At 40.8% G+C, this 15439-nt stretch overlaps 1 protein-coding gene across 9 annotated transcripts in view; it reads left to right on the top strand.

The window, feature by feature from the left end:
* The window catches only part of LOC149142958 (2-oxoglutarate (2OG) and Fe(II)-dependent oxygenase superfamily protein), a 316570-nt gene that overhangs the window by 243952 nt on the left and 57179 nt on the right, over positions 1-15439 (top strand). For all 9 annotated transcript variants that reach the window (XR_016265108.1, XR_016265110.1, XR_016265107.1 and 6 more), the window contains one exon: positions 11060-11182. Coding sequence is in view for 4 of the 9 variants with exons in the window: in XM_089451753.1 (XP_089307879.1) it covers positions 11060-11134 (75 nt within the window). In the remaining 5 variants the exon portion in view is untranslated. The remainder of the gene's footprint in view (positions 1-11059; positions 11183-15439) is intronic.

Below are 15439 nucleotides of genomic sequence, written 5' to 3'. Positions count from 1 at the left end.
TAACAAGTTATTTACAATGTAAATACTAAAAATAAACACTAGTGCATGCTGAACATATTACAGATCAACAACTAAAGGAAACAGAAACAATCACACCAAATGACACCATTATTTTTGGACCAATGTCCCCGGAAAAACCCAATGTGGGAAAACTGGTGCAACTATTTGAGGGTTTTCTTATTGAGCAATATCAAAGTACAATTCGGGTGCGGAAAATGGCCTATCTAGCATAGAATTTCCTTGGCAGTAATACCTCTCAGTTTGAGACAAATCTCTTGGCTGAAACCTCAGATAATCCTTCCGGTAGCTCCTCAGCACCAATCTGCCCCAGAAACCCCAACATCAGCGTTTTCTCGACTGCATTAGCCCCTCTCTGCTCAGTGCTGGCCCTGTGTCACCTCAGATGGGTGTGCGTCAGCCTTAGGAGGCCCTGCGTTAGCCCTCTGGCCCTCTGCGTCAACAACGCTAGCCTCTTTGAGGCTCTGCGCAGCTCCCGGTTGCCTCTGAGTGGCCCTGCCTGAGCCCTGGCTGGCTCTGCGTCATACTCCCTGGCTACTGCACTACTCTCCTGTCACTATCTCTACCTCTCTATCTCTCTGTACTCAATACCCCTTAGCTGCAACTCCCGATCACTAATTTTATCTCTTTTAGCAAACCTTGCTTTAGAGAATAGAATGACTGATCACTCTGGTGTGCTCCCCAAGTGACCCTCAAGCCTCTTATACTTTTCTCGTTGACATATCAACGACTGAGATTAAGTCCCTAATCAACGGCTAAGATTAGATTTGGCTTGATCCATGGCTTCTGGACCATTCTAACACAGTTTCATATTAATTCACATTAATATTTTAATTTCCCTAAGTTTAGACTTAGGGACTCCATTAAAAATATTAATTATTTTAATATCTCCTGAACTGTTTAGAATTTGCCGAAACCATTTCTGCGTATTGGAGATTTCATGTGCCCCAACCTCTCCACCAAATTTCGTGGCTAGAGCACATCCGATGCTACCCCATATCAACAAAAATCACAAAGGTAACCACAAACCTATTTTGGAAACTGCGATCTAGCCGGGCTCTCTCTGTAAGATTTAACTTTGTTGAATTAAATATTAGGCTAGTTATGATTGTTCAAAGTTTCATTTTAAATTGATTGTTTGATTAAGTGCCTGAACCTTCCATTGGGCTATGGAGTCTTTAGTTTAAAGGGGGTCTATTTTAGCTTTTAGAAAGGAGTTTCACAGGGCAAGGTAGCTAAACTAACTAGATCCTTTATATTTAAGTGAAATGGAATGGAAGAAAAGATATAAGTTGAATAGAAGTTAAAGAGAAATTAAGAATTCCTTAACATGATATTAGAAGAAAACATAGAAATTATTTTTAGCCAGAAGCAGAGTGTATTTTTCAACAAATTCTGTTCGTCAATTTTCTGTAAAATAATTCAGATTCAGAAAACACAAGTATGGAAACAAAGTAGTAAAACATTAACAGTGTAAGAAGCACATCACTAGATAATCTAACACATGAATCCTGTGAAGAATGTCCTCTTTATTACTGATCAACCCATCAAATAGAAAATAGTACAATAGCATTCTGGAATGCAAAAATCCATGCAGTAATCAACCCTTGATACTTCTAAAAGAGAAGTATTTATAAGATATTTACAAAAACTTTGTCACAACCGACTAGGATGTATTTAGTAATTCCTAAACTGAATCTATCTAACTTGTTACAAAAATTTAGGAAAATTCGAACTGACTGTAGTGCTGGCACTAAATTCGTCGAATCACTGACTGTTTGGCCCTTTCAATTCTTCCATGCTGTAGATGCTGAGTTGTACAACCAAATCCACTGCTTACTCCAGTAATTCATATAATTTATCTTAGCGCTACTAACTTGTGATAGTTGTCTTCAATAATTTCTGTAAACTTCGTCGACCTCAGCGTATTTAGCAAATGCCGGTTTGGAAATGAATATGTGTTTCATTTCATACTGAATGTCCAAGTCATATGATAACGCTTCCAAGAATGCTTTTCCTGTCATGCTGATTCTTCCACATGTAACCTTCGAACACTCTTTGGCCTTGGTCATTAATTTCTCATTGTAATCAGACGACGTACAGAGCTTATCATTTATTACCAATAAATTAGGAAGTCCCTTTTTGTAGAGAGGCTTTAGCTTTTTAAATAATCTCTGTAAACCAGTGTCCAGAATCTGACACTTTTCTTCAAGCTGCCTCACCAAATTTCTCTTAGTCAGCACCTTCTTGACTCAGTATTGTTTTCGTTCTATCTTCAATCTTCAGCGCTTCTAATTCCTGTTTGTTTTTAGAGTTGAGGAACTTGATGAGCTCAGTAGCTTCACTGGGTCTGTCACCCAACTATTTTCTGACTTGTTCAATGGCTTCATTAGACCTTTCGATCAGTTCTTGTTGCTCAAATATAATCTGTATTGAAGGCCAGATATCTATCATATCTTCATTGATCTGTTTCCAAATATTTTCTTTGACCTGGGCCAAGGTATTACCCATGGCAGTATCTTTTTCCATCTGCTGCAATCTCTGGGACAATGTCTAGGATTTGTGTACTTTTGTTAGGAGGGAATTCTCAAATCTTGTTTTCTGCTCCTGTAAGGTCTTCACCTCCTGTCTTAGTTTCTTTATTTCTTCTCCCTGTATAGACATGTTCTCCAGTGATTGGGCCAATTTAATTGGATCATCTACAGTTGAAGAAGGAGGTACTACAGAAGAGGATGCTCCTACTGTTGTAGCTGTTGTAGGAATACCTGTTTGAAGTAGGGATGCAATTGGTACTACATCAAGAGGAACCACTGCTAGTTGAGAGCTCTGCTCCTTCTCTTTGATCATCTTATCCATCTCTGCTTCCATCTCCTTGATTTGTGCGCTCTGCTCCACCAGTAGCTTCAACATTTCTTCTTTCTGTAACTCTGTCTCTCCTAACTCCTTTGCTTGGGGATCTTCAGTCGCAGGCAACTTCAATTGCTTCTTTAGGGCTGCTATGTCAGCATTCTTCTTCTTGATAATTTCTTCCATGGCCTTTGAATTGCCAGGATCAAAACCTGCTTTAATCACCATTTCCTCCAAATATTTAATTCTGTTGTCTTTAGCAAGAGAGGAAAATTTCTCCAGTTTAAGCTGAGATTGAACATTGTTTAATGAAAGCTGTAATTTGGAAGCAGTGAGGGTAGTCTGTGTGAAGGTTGAGTAGACCATTTCTCCTATCTGCCTGTGCATGTCCATTTGATCCAAAGGATGAACATCCTTTGCCTCAAACTCAAAGGTAGTCTTCTTGAAGTCAGTTGTTGATTTTGGTTGTGGAACCTTGGCCTGCAAGAATGCCATATGCATTCTTCGCTTTTTGATGTCATAGGCTAAAATGAGCCTGTGCTGGATTGAGGAAGACTGCTGCTTGAATTGAGCAGAGATGTTGTCATGAATGGCTTCATTCTTTAGTTTAATCTCTTTGTACCTCTGGAAAATATCTAATTGCCTTTGTTCTATGGATGACTTTGGTGTGTGAGGTATTGTAGCTGGAATCTATTTAGTAGTCAAGGATGATGGAGAATCAGTGGTACTGCTATCAAACTTAAAAGTTTGAAGGCCAGAGAGTACAATGGTACCCTGTGTTTCCTCCAGTGGTGGGAAGTCTATTTTAGAGCCTGTCTTAACCTTCTTTGTATATATCTTAAATTCTTTGGCTGAGACTTCTGTGACTGAAGGTGAGTCCTCCTCTCTCGGTCTCTTCTCGGTCTTTTCTCTGGGTATAGGAATCTTTGAGGCAGTCCTTGAAAGTACTTTCTCTTCAACCTCCTGCAATGTGTTCTCTACCCAATTTTGCTGATTCATGTACTTCTCTATTTCTGGTCTTTGGGTATGCACATAGGGAGTTGCCTTCTGTTCCACTCTTAGCTTAGAAATTACCCCGAAGGGGTCATAAGACCATGTAAAGATAAGGGGGAAATGCATTTGTTTCAGCAGGAGGTTTGCTTCCTCTCCTGCTGCTCTGTTGTTACAAATAAAAGGTCCTATCTATGTCTTGATTCTGAATTGAGACTTCTTTTTGGCTGCCACAAAATGGATATTGTCTGAGTGGATTATTTGCCTGATGTATTCCAAGGCAAATATCCTCATTGGAAGGTACTTGGGCAGCTTATATGGTGGCAGCTCTGAGCCATAAACTCTGATCTCTGTAAATGATTGGTATAGGTACCAATCGCTTGTCTTCACCTGTTCATTGAGATGTAACACTTTCTGAATATCTTCATTGATTCTTGGAACCTGCTAGCCACTCAGCAAACAAGTTGCTGGATACACAAACTGATCAATAAATTCTGTAAAACTGAACTCCTGTGATTGTTTTCTGATCATGGAGGTCCAGAAAATAACAAACTGAGGCTCTCCTTGCTGATCGAGCTTCTGTACTGCAAAGGGAAACTTGTCTGTCTGGAAGAAAATGAACATATACATAATAATTGAAGAATATCTGAACATTCCTTCAGTTAAAAACTGAAGGAATTGTTCATGAATTACATCAGCAAGGAAGTGACCATAGTCAAAGGTGACTGATAGCCCTTCCTCTGTAGAAAGAGTGGATAGAAAACCTAAAATAGACTCATCTACCCATTCATTTGAATAGTAACCAAGTATGTAGGACAAGACAGAGATAATTTGTCTAGTTATTTGAGGGAAAATAGAAGAGGGATAAGGGAGATTCTTCTTAGGGAGTTGAGAATCTTCTGGTAGGAAGACCTCAAAGATTTTAGCTCTCTGGGGAAAGGTAAGTTTCTGATAGATTTCTTTGAGAGCTTCAAGGGAAAAGGGAGTGAGGGAATCACTGTAGGGGACCTGCAACATTTGGTTTATACTTTCAGAGGTGATGGTGAAAAGGATTTCACCATTGGGGGAGATGATAGCCCTCTTACTTGAAAGGTAAGAGGCATGACACTTGAGGAAGAATTCGGGGAAATAGTAAGACTGGGGGAAAATGAACAAGGGGAGTCTAGACTGCCAAAGGCTGATTTCGTCAGACTGGTCAAGGTAATTGTCACGGAACCAACAACGTAATTCGAACAGATCGAATTCACACTGCGTCTCAGCAATCTTGTAATCTTGGTCAGCAAGGGGGATGTGGTCTAAATCCACAGAGGGGGTGAGCATAGGATTCACCACAGTGGCAGTTTTGGGGGCCATAGTGGTAACAGAATGAAAGTGAGAGAAAGTGACAGAGGGAATTTGCAGATGGTCACAATAAATTTTGCGGGAAAAAGCTTGGAGGGAATATCTATGTAAACAATTGTCGATAGGCGAGAATGCAAAGGGTAGGAGCAATGTAACAGTAGGAAAATGAGAAAGGGATGTGAGGTGCGGGAGGAATGGAGCTTTATAGACTCATAACTAGAGCGGGACCATTGGGCGACGATTGTTGGGAGCTGCATTTACTCAGGAAACAGGAAGGATGCAACAAGAGGGAGTTGACATAACGATCGTCGATGTGACGGCTTAGGATATGCAGACGGAGACGCAGGGTTGTTGGCTGGAAGTGACAGGAGGAGGGAATACGTGGCGGTAGTCGAGTGGCGGTTAAGCAGGGTCATGGCAGATGAAGGTTGGCGAGAATGCGGGAAACAACGGGATGGAGGAAACCACTTTCGGAGGGTGGGGTATCGCTGTTTGTGGTATTTGAGGGGGGTTCCGAAATCACAAGGGGAGGACACGTAGTAGTGGGGAAACCGCTTTTCAGATCCCCCCCCCTCGCCGTTAAAGAGAATCACAGCGAGGGGGGTCCGAAAAGGCTTAAGGGCCGTTGGATGTGTAAGTGATTGCAATCGGGGGAGGTAAGGTGAGTGGAGTTTAATGACGGTGGTCCCACATCATTTGATGTGCGCATATCTTTTTACACTAAGGTCGGACTTTGGACAAGTCACAATATTTACAAATAGCCTTCCTTGAGATAGATTTCACTTTTTCCTAAACTAATCTAACTTAAACTAATTAGGGTGCATTAGAAATGCAAGCTCTGTTTTATTTTGCCATTTTAAAGGACTAAAAATATCTATTCAAATCCCTAAACTAATCTACCAACTACATTAATCCAGATTAAACGGTTGGATTAATTTATTCACCTATTCTACCTATCTAATCTCAGCCAAGATTACACTGTTTGGCTAAGTTATTCACTCTAATCTATTTGACATAAATTGAACTTTGCTTGAACATGATTAAACTGTATGTTTCAAACAACAGAAGTATTGTGGCATTTTAAACAAGCTGCACACAATTTCATGAATTTATTCTCTACAAAACTATTGGACTATCAGTGGCACTTCAACTGGCATCACTTTCACATTTATTCTTTTTGTGGGGTTCTTTTATCATTTCTTTTTCTTTTTCTATTTTTTCTATTTATACCCTCTTTTCATTTTTCTATCTTTTTTGGAAATCATTTGTAGTATGCAATATTATTTACAATCTGAAATACTGAAAGAAATCATTCAATCATCATTTGATCCTATAAATTATAGGACCCTAACACCACCAACACTCTGGTGGTGCTGCTATTGTACTGCTGCCCATGACACTGCCACTGCCACTGCTGCATCTGTACTACAACTCCCTCTCAATTGGTGCATTTGCTATGCTGCTAGCACTGCCACTGCAACACTGCATTCATACTACAACTCAGTTTTTGAGAGAAGCTACCGAAAAACATCCAAAATTATTGAACTTAACTGTGTTCAACATAATACCCTGAATGTTGGAATCCGACTGCTACTAGTCTTTGACCCTCTGAATCTTCTGCATTGCTGCTAACTTCTGCACTACTGCCAACCTTTCTCTATGCTGATCAAATCCTGGTCTCAGACTACTACAGTTATCTCTCCAAACAATCCACTGCATCATCTGACACTAAGTCCATCTTGCTATTGCTGAATCTTGGGCTCTCGTAGCAAGGAATTGATCCAAGAGATGGACTCCTCAAGGATCCTGCCCGCATGTAGTCCTCTCAACTACAACTCAATATCGCCCCATTTCCCTCCTGGAGATGCGTGGGCACTCATGGCAAACTCATCTTTGTCAATTTTTTTTGGAGCAACCTTAGGATCATGTTTCTCATCCTTATCCTTTTGCTTCAAAGGACCATGGGATGCAAAGTGGCCCATCTTGCGTCATCTGAAACATTTCACCTTCGAAATGTCCTTCTGCTTCGGCTTCTGTTGTCCCTTTGATGCTAGAGCTGGGTTCTCCTCCTCCTCCTTGGTGTTGGTGCTACTCCCATTGCTGCCATTGAGGTTGACCTTGACTAGGTCCCTCCTTAATTCTTCCTGTTGAAGAGCTGCCCACATCTCCTCCCATGAAGGTAGTCTTTCCGTGCCCAATATACTTTGGACGAAGACTTGCCATTCATTCGAGACTCCATTCAGGGTCTCGTCCTTACCATCGCAGTAGATCGAGGAGTAGACCCCACTGCATGAAGCTGGTCTATGGTGTCCTGAAGACTTTGAAGATAGGAGCTAACCCCTTCTCCCTTCTGCGTCAATGTCCCTTGCAACTTTTGTTCTAGGTACATGTTCTGTTGTTCGGAAGAGCCTCCATACAATGAAGACAAAGCTTCCCACATCTCTCGGGCTATATCTTTGCCCTGCAAGTGTGAGACCACATGATTTCAAACTCCATTGAGTATGAACCTCTTCGCCTTCCCCTGCTCGACCTTGTACTTCTTCTTTTGATCATTGTCAATAGGAACAACCACAACACTCTTGACGTAGGCTTTGAGATCGTAATCCTCCAGAAGAAATAAGATTCTGGTCTTCCATATGACATAGTTGGAAGCTCGTTCCAACCTGTCCTGATCTCTAAGCCCATGCGATGCCATCTCGCCCAAATTGTCAAATTGACTCCTCTAGCCACTGCTCAGCACTAATACCCGACATTGAGAAATTCGAACTTTTGGCGAGAAAAGTTCTTTGAGGAGAAAATTCCCCTTCTATGTGTCTTCGCTCTTTTCTGACGGATTACTGCCCCGATAGAAACTACGTCCTTCAGGCACTGCACTGAGGTTCTGCATCACTCCCTCTGCCTCTGCAAACTCACGAACCGGAAATTGTACCTCTGTCGACTCTCACAGAGAGAGATTTCCTCACAATCTCAGCTTTCTCGGCAAGGACTGCATAATCCCTTCAAAGGGATTCGAATTGCTGCCAAATGCAGCTATTGGCCTCTTTGGTCAACGCTGGATCTGCTCTTCCTGTTTCAAAATCAATCCTCTGATACCATGTGGAAATTCCTACTCCAAGGAACCCCTACTGCAGCGAAACTGAATTTACTTCACCTACTTGATTTTAATATACATTATCAAGTTATTTTATGATTACTAAAGTAAATTACTTTTGCAGCCTACACTACTTTAAATTTGATTACATGAAACAAAAAACTGAGCAAAGAACAAGATACATAGGACAATTATTTTTGGACAAAATAGTCCCCCAGAAAAACCCAGTGCGGTAAAACTGGTGCAGCAGCTCTGAGAGTTTTCTATTATTGAGAAGTAGTTTGGAATACAACGCTGGATGCCCTCCTGGCAATCCAGTGACAGAGAAAATATAATGGCAAAAAACTAAGTGAGTTTTACCTCACTTCACCTGGAAGATTTCGACTGATCCGGCCGCAGAACTGGCTAACCCCAGCTATCTCTGCCTTGGCCCTGCGTAGGCCCTGTGTCAACCGTACAGGCTTTGTGTCAGCTTCTACACTGTCTCTTCTACCTATGTAACTTCTGCGTCAACCTCTCCAGGTTGTTCTGGCAGCTCCCTGACAATTCCAACGTTCTCCGTGAGGGTAGCGTTTGCTCTGTGCTGGCCCTTCTGGCTCTGTGTCAGGCCTGCGTGGGGCCAGATTGGCCCAACGTCGGTCCTTATAGCTGCTGCACTGCCTCCACTAGTGGCTCCTTGCCTCTCTGTCCAGTATTCCCGAACTATCCCTGCCCCTCTACTGTAGTATGATCACCTAGTTCGAATTTCTCAGCTTCCCAGCCCCAGAAATTGAACTCCAGATCAATTCGTTTTCTCCGAGTGTTTCTAAATGAACCCCAAGCCTCCTTCTTATTCTTTTCTCATTGGGACTTCAATGGACGAGATTGAGTCTCTAATCAACGGCTAAGATTAAAACATGACTTGATCCGCCTTCTATATCATTCTCACCCATATTTTGATTAATACCCATTAATATTTTAATTTTCCTAAGTTTAGACTTAGGAACCTCATTAAAAATATTAATTATTTTAATAAAATACAATCCAGGTGGAATTTCACCAAACGTTTTTTAGGTTCTTTAGAACTCATGTGCCTTAGGCTCTCCAACAGTTGTCATGGCTAGAGCACGTCTGATGCTACCAAAAACTAACAAATAATGGGTTCCTAAGTCTAAACTTAGGAAATTAAAATAATTAAAGGGTATTAATCTAACTGTGGGTGAAACTTCTAGAAGAAGACGAGGATCAAGCCAAAATGATCTGAGCTATTGATTATGATCTAATTTGCGCCATTGGTTCTCAACAGAAGGATTATAAGAAGAGGCTTGATGGGCATTTGGAAGACACATCGAGTGGAGATCAGAAGATCGAATTTCTGAAGCACAACAGTTGCCGGGAGAGAAATTCGAAGTGATCTTTTGCAGTGAGGGGTAGGGATAGTATCCGGAGGGAAGTTTTCCTGGGCCAGAGAGTACAAGGCAGAGAGGGCAAAACGACGTCCAGAGAGGCTGACGCTAGGCCATGCAGAGTTGACGCAGTGGCAGTGCAGAGCCTGAAGGGAGATCGAATTCCTGCTGAGGAAATCGAGTTTCAAAAGCCGGGAGCTAGGGTGTGAGACCGGGAGGCTAAGAGCTGAAGTTTCCAGCCAACAGAGGGTCAGAAGGAAGAGCAGCGTAGTCCCCAACAAAGGTGATGCAGAGACTGTGTGGGGTTGACGCAGTTCTGCGCAGAGGCTGACACAGAAGGGACGCAGAGGCTCACTTCCAGCAGATCAGAGCTGGATCTTCCAGTGATAGGGTGAGATCATCTCACTATTTCGTTTTGTCCAGTTTCTCTCTGTATCGGATAGCCAGTTAGACATCCAACAAGTTGTACTCTGAATTACTATTGCTTAATAATAAAACCCTCATCTGCTGCACCAGTTTTCCCGCATTGGGTTTTTCTGGGGACATTTGTCCAAAAATAACTGTGTAGATGTGTGTGATATTTATTTCTCTCATGTGCTGTATTTAGTTTCCGCAATTTTATTTTGGTGTAGGCTGCAGTGTATGTATTTCAGTATTTGTTGTAGAAAACTGCAAGTAACTCGTTTAATTAATTTAACGAGTAGGTGAAATATAATCAGTTTGCTGCAGTAGGAATCGGGTAACTGATTTTTCACATACTGAACTGACCAGTTTGGTTGGCCAAACTGGCAAGTTCATAATAGAACCAGTCAAACCACCATTTTAAGGGCAGGTCCATCTGAAACTGCAGCCAAACCAGCAGAACGTACCAGTTCTGTTTTGGGCAGTTTTAAAAACACTGGTCTATACCTGTTGATGGAGGGCTTCAATGCTTGTTTGCACAACATCCTAGTCACATGCCTTGTTTTATTCTTTATCACACCACCTTGCTTTTTTCCAGTTTTACCATTATATTCTAATGGTCCATTTGGATAGTTTTGCTTCCGTGTTCCCTAGCAGGATGTCCATTTGTGTATATTCCCTTTTTTATGGCTGTTCTAAATTCACATCACTACCCAGTATAAAAGGATGCACTATATTAAGGTAATTCTGGATGCATTTAATGATACAAAACATGCTTATGATGGTTATTTAGACTATATCAATTCCTGTCCTCTTTTTGTGGCTGTTCTAAATTCATGTCCCTTTCTAATAGAAAATGATGCAATATATTAAGATAATACTGGATGCATTTAATTATATAGATCATGCTTACGATGATTACTTGGATAATCAATTCTTTTCCTTCCCAAGATTGTAAACAAACATTTTCATAATTTTTTTACAGGCTTTGAAAAATGTAATGGAGCTATACTTGGGCCTGACTTGTGAATCACCAAAACATTATGATGTTGAAAAGTGAAGTGAACTTGAATGAGTTCCTTAATATTGTTTAGGACAGCCAAAACAGGTATAATTTTGTTCCTACCATAATTCTTACTACAATTCAGATGATTTTTAAAAATTTGCAGCACCGAGTACAACTTTAGTTTTAAGAATTTCTTCTGTTATTATTCAGTTAAACAAAAGCTGATACTCTTTTTTGCATGGTCAACATTCTTTGAAAAATGTATGCCCATGCAAAGTCCAAAATTGCATGTTCTAGTGACAATTTTGAATATTTCAAAACTATAAATCCTTGATAGATGATAGTGCATTGTACTAAATACAAAACAAACTACCCACTTAATATTTTGGCATTGGTACTTGTTACTAATCTGATTAGCAGAGTTACAAAGGTCTGTGCAATCTGCTAGGATGGATACACATATTGTAAGCACCCATTGTCACCTCGACCCAAACTCCCACTCTTTAAGTCCAACTTCCTCCTAGAAGGACAAGGGAGGATTCCCTGTCAATACCTCAACCAGCCCAATTAACACTAGTGCTCTAAATGGGGTAAAAAATGAGGTGGAGGAGTTAATTATGGGACTTTCTTGCTGATATTTTAGTGTAAATCTGCAACAAAAAGTTAAAAAGCAAAACACTACACCAAACATTGTTAAATATGGCATATAAATTCTTGAAATTGATGTGGTAAAATTATTTCAACTAGTTATGAAGTTATTCTTGAGTTTGAGTTGCTGGTTAGAGGGGTTACAGAGCAAATTAGCTTGTTACCCTGTAACTGTAGACTGCAAAATCTACAATCAGTTGCAGGGACAACAACATGTTTTACTTAAATAGACCACCCGATGAGTGCAAAATTGTTCCTAAATCACTAATCTATGGGTAGAGAGTTTGAAAAGTGACGTATTGAGACCATTTTCATGTTGGAAATACTGAGGGGGGTGAATAAGTATTTCCCTTATTTTTACACAATTGGTTAGTTTATTCTTGTAAACTTTCAGAGCCTCAAAAAAAACATGAAACATCATCACATCATAAAGATAAATGCACAAGAGATTTTGCTCAACAAGCTTCATTATGTATGGTTACGTACAACTTTACTAGCTGAACTAGAATGAAGTACAAAACTCCCCAAGGGTTTTACCAGCAAGGTTGGAAGGAAGCAAATGCTCGCTGAGGTCTGAAGATATTTGCAGACTTAGTCTGAAGGAGACTTTAGTCCCCCGTCCCCCCCCCCCCCAAGCACTTCAACTCTACCACTCTGTCCCATAACACTTTGCAGCACCAACATTGATTAAGCTTGGGCTCTGTTACCCACCACGTGTGGGTAGTATCCATAGGAGAATTTTTTTCTCCTAGATAGCTTTCAGCTGGCAGCCAGCAACCCCATGCAGCCACCAGATAGTTCTATGTGCCACTATCTTTGTCACCTGAGCCAACCATGTGGTCCCTCACCCATTTGTCATGATTGTATGTGTGAGGGTGGGCCTCCTGACCCCGAAGGTATGGATTTTCATTGTGTAGTTGGGTAATTTTCTTTACTTATCATGGACACTTTTGGGCATGGATTGGTGGAGGGATTCGGCATAAAGAATGGGTTTGGTTTGTACTCATGTTTCTTCTGTCTAATTTGATGGTTAGCCTTGTATCCTAGTCTCGTGGGATCTCTTTTATTGGCTACTAGCTTTAAGGGTGGCACTACATGGGAAACCCCGATTTTGGTTGTGTGGTCCTGCTTCCCGGAACCATATATGTCACACCCCTCTGCTTATTATAAGCCCATTCATCATATTCCCATATGGGTCCACATTTGTCCATTGGGTCCACAAGGAGTTAGTCTCCCCAATGTTGCACGAAGCGGGAGCGAAGCGGAAGTGTTTTTTGGAAGCGGGGACGCGGAAGCGTCATTTTCCAAAAATCTAGGAAGCGAAGCATCCGCGGAAGCGTCTACTATATATATATATTTATATTTTTTTGCATTTATACTCAAAACAAACATCCCAAATAGCAAATTAACTGTAGAAGACATGAAAACATGCATATTTTTGAATAAATCAAGATAGATATGGCATCCATGATTCCATTGTAGTTACTAGTATGTACAACAATCATCTATAATATATATTCTAGCTATTACAAACATACATCAAATTTTTAAGCATATTATAAAACATAAAACATAGAGCATATTATGATTTATCTAGCAAGTGAGCAACTGTCAACATTTGTCATGTCCAAAATTCAAATAATCATGTTTACACAATATGTCACTTGGTCACCGCCAAGACAAAAAAGGTTCAAAATTCAAATTCACAAGCCTACAAGTCTAATGAGTAATCTATGACAAAAAGTAGTAGACTGTGAATATATCTACTAATCGCTCCTCCTTCCACCACGCACAGAACGTGTCGGCGGGCGGGGGCCTCCACGTTGTGGCAATGAAGAAGATGGTGCCGGTGGAAGTTGTGGAAGTGGCACTGAAACTGATGAAGAAGAACCCCCCGTTGTTGGTGTTGAACCATGGAACCTAGGAACCAAGGGACTAGATGGGGGTGGGGGTGGCATATCAACGCGATCATCATCATCCTGGAATCGCTCAAAAAATTCATGCAAAAAAAAAACACTAGTTAACAAAAAAATTAAAAACATGAATTAGAGAAATGCTTTATAAGGAAAAATTGGAAAATTCATACCACAATGGACATACCTCGATAAGAGCATCCTCTAATTGCTCTAATCGCAACACTCCATCCTCCAAATTGGGCTCCTCTGGATTCTTGTCCCAAATCAACAGCTCTTTATTAGACTTTGCATCTTCATAGTAACGGGACAACAATCGCAAGTTGTAATGAACATAAACCAAGCTCTCTGCCTGGTCTAAACTCAACCTGGTCCTTTTAACACTGTGGATGAAAGAATAAGAGCTCCAACACCTCTCTGCAGAAGAAGTGTTTACCACCTGTGATAGCACCCGCAATGCCAAAGCCTGTAGAAGTGGAGTACACCCTCTATGCATGTTCCACCACTCAAGAGAAGAAAAAGTCTCTCGATCTTTAATTGCATGCATGCTCCCAAATGGACTAGTGTTAAGCGTATAGTTGCTCACCTGTCTCCGTACCAATGCAACCTCCTCCTCATCAGGGATTAATTTACTCAATGCAGCCATATATTTTCTGTGAACCTTTTGATCTTGGTGTGGTTTTCTCTTGCTCCCCCCCCAGGTGCTGGTGTTGAAAGCCATGATGGATGATAGTATTTAGGTGTCAAAACATATGCTAATGCATGCAATGGAACATTTAGCATTTCCCATCGGTTTTGCACCTCTACACGGATATAATTGTACAAGGTGGTATCTCTAGGCTCAACAATGTCTTTAATCTGCCCCAACATGCTATCCATTTGCTCATACACCTCCCCAATTACTGGTCGATCTGAATATGCAAACTTGATCATGTAATAAATTGGTTTGGTGAATTTCAAAACATATTTAACCTGTGACCAAAAGTAACTGTCAAGAACAGTGTCCTTCACTGCATTAACACCATCTATGTCATTTTTAATTTCATCCCATGTTTCAGCACACACCAGATTAGTTAAAGCTTGTCTCACCTTCACTAGCCGCCTAAAGGTGAGGTAATAACTAGCAAATCTTGTCTTTGCAATTTTAAGCAACTGGAACTTGGAGTAAGTGCCATAGAAGTAGTTTACCCTTGTATGCCCTATGATGAATTTAATGAGCTGCTTCCCTCTCCTGTAAACCTCAGTAATCCACCCACATTCTTTGTGCTTCACAATATCATGCATCAAAAGGTTCAATGTGTGAACCAGGCACCCAGACCAAAAGATGTGTGGATGAGTATGCTCAATAATTTTTCCTGTTGCCTTACAATTTGCTGCATTATCTGTAATCACTTGAACCACATTATTCAGACCAACATCTTTGATTGATTTCAATAGGAGATCTACAATGTTTTGTGCGGATGCAGTAATGGAGGAGGAGTCATGACATGTAATAAATATTGCACCACTAGAAGAAACACCAAGAACATTTATCAAATGTTGGTTTCTAATATTTGTCCACCCATCTGATACAATGGATACCCCAGAATCTACCCACTCATTTGTAAAACGTGTCAAAGCTCTTTGAACCTTAGTTTTTTCTCTTTCTAATAACACTGTTCTAGCTTTCTCATAGTTGGGGGCCTTGTATCCTTTTGGGGCTTCATTGATGGCCTTTACCATTTCATGCCAATAGGAAGAGCGAAGCACATTGAATGGTACACCGCAAGCACAAAGAAAACAGACTATCTTTCCATCC

This window comes from Pinus tabuliformis, chromosome X, assembly GCF_031772625.1.
Source record: "Pinus tabuliformis cultivar Carrire ecotype Pingquan chromosome X, CPIR1, whole genome shotgun sequence".
Lineage (NCBI taxonomy): Eukaryota > Viridiplantae > Streptophyta > Pinopsida > Pinales > Pinaceae > Pinus > Pinus tabuliformis.
The sequence above is the reverse complement of the archived record's forward strand: the minus strand, read 5'-3'. Positions and strand labels throughout refer to the sequence as shown.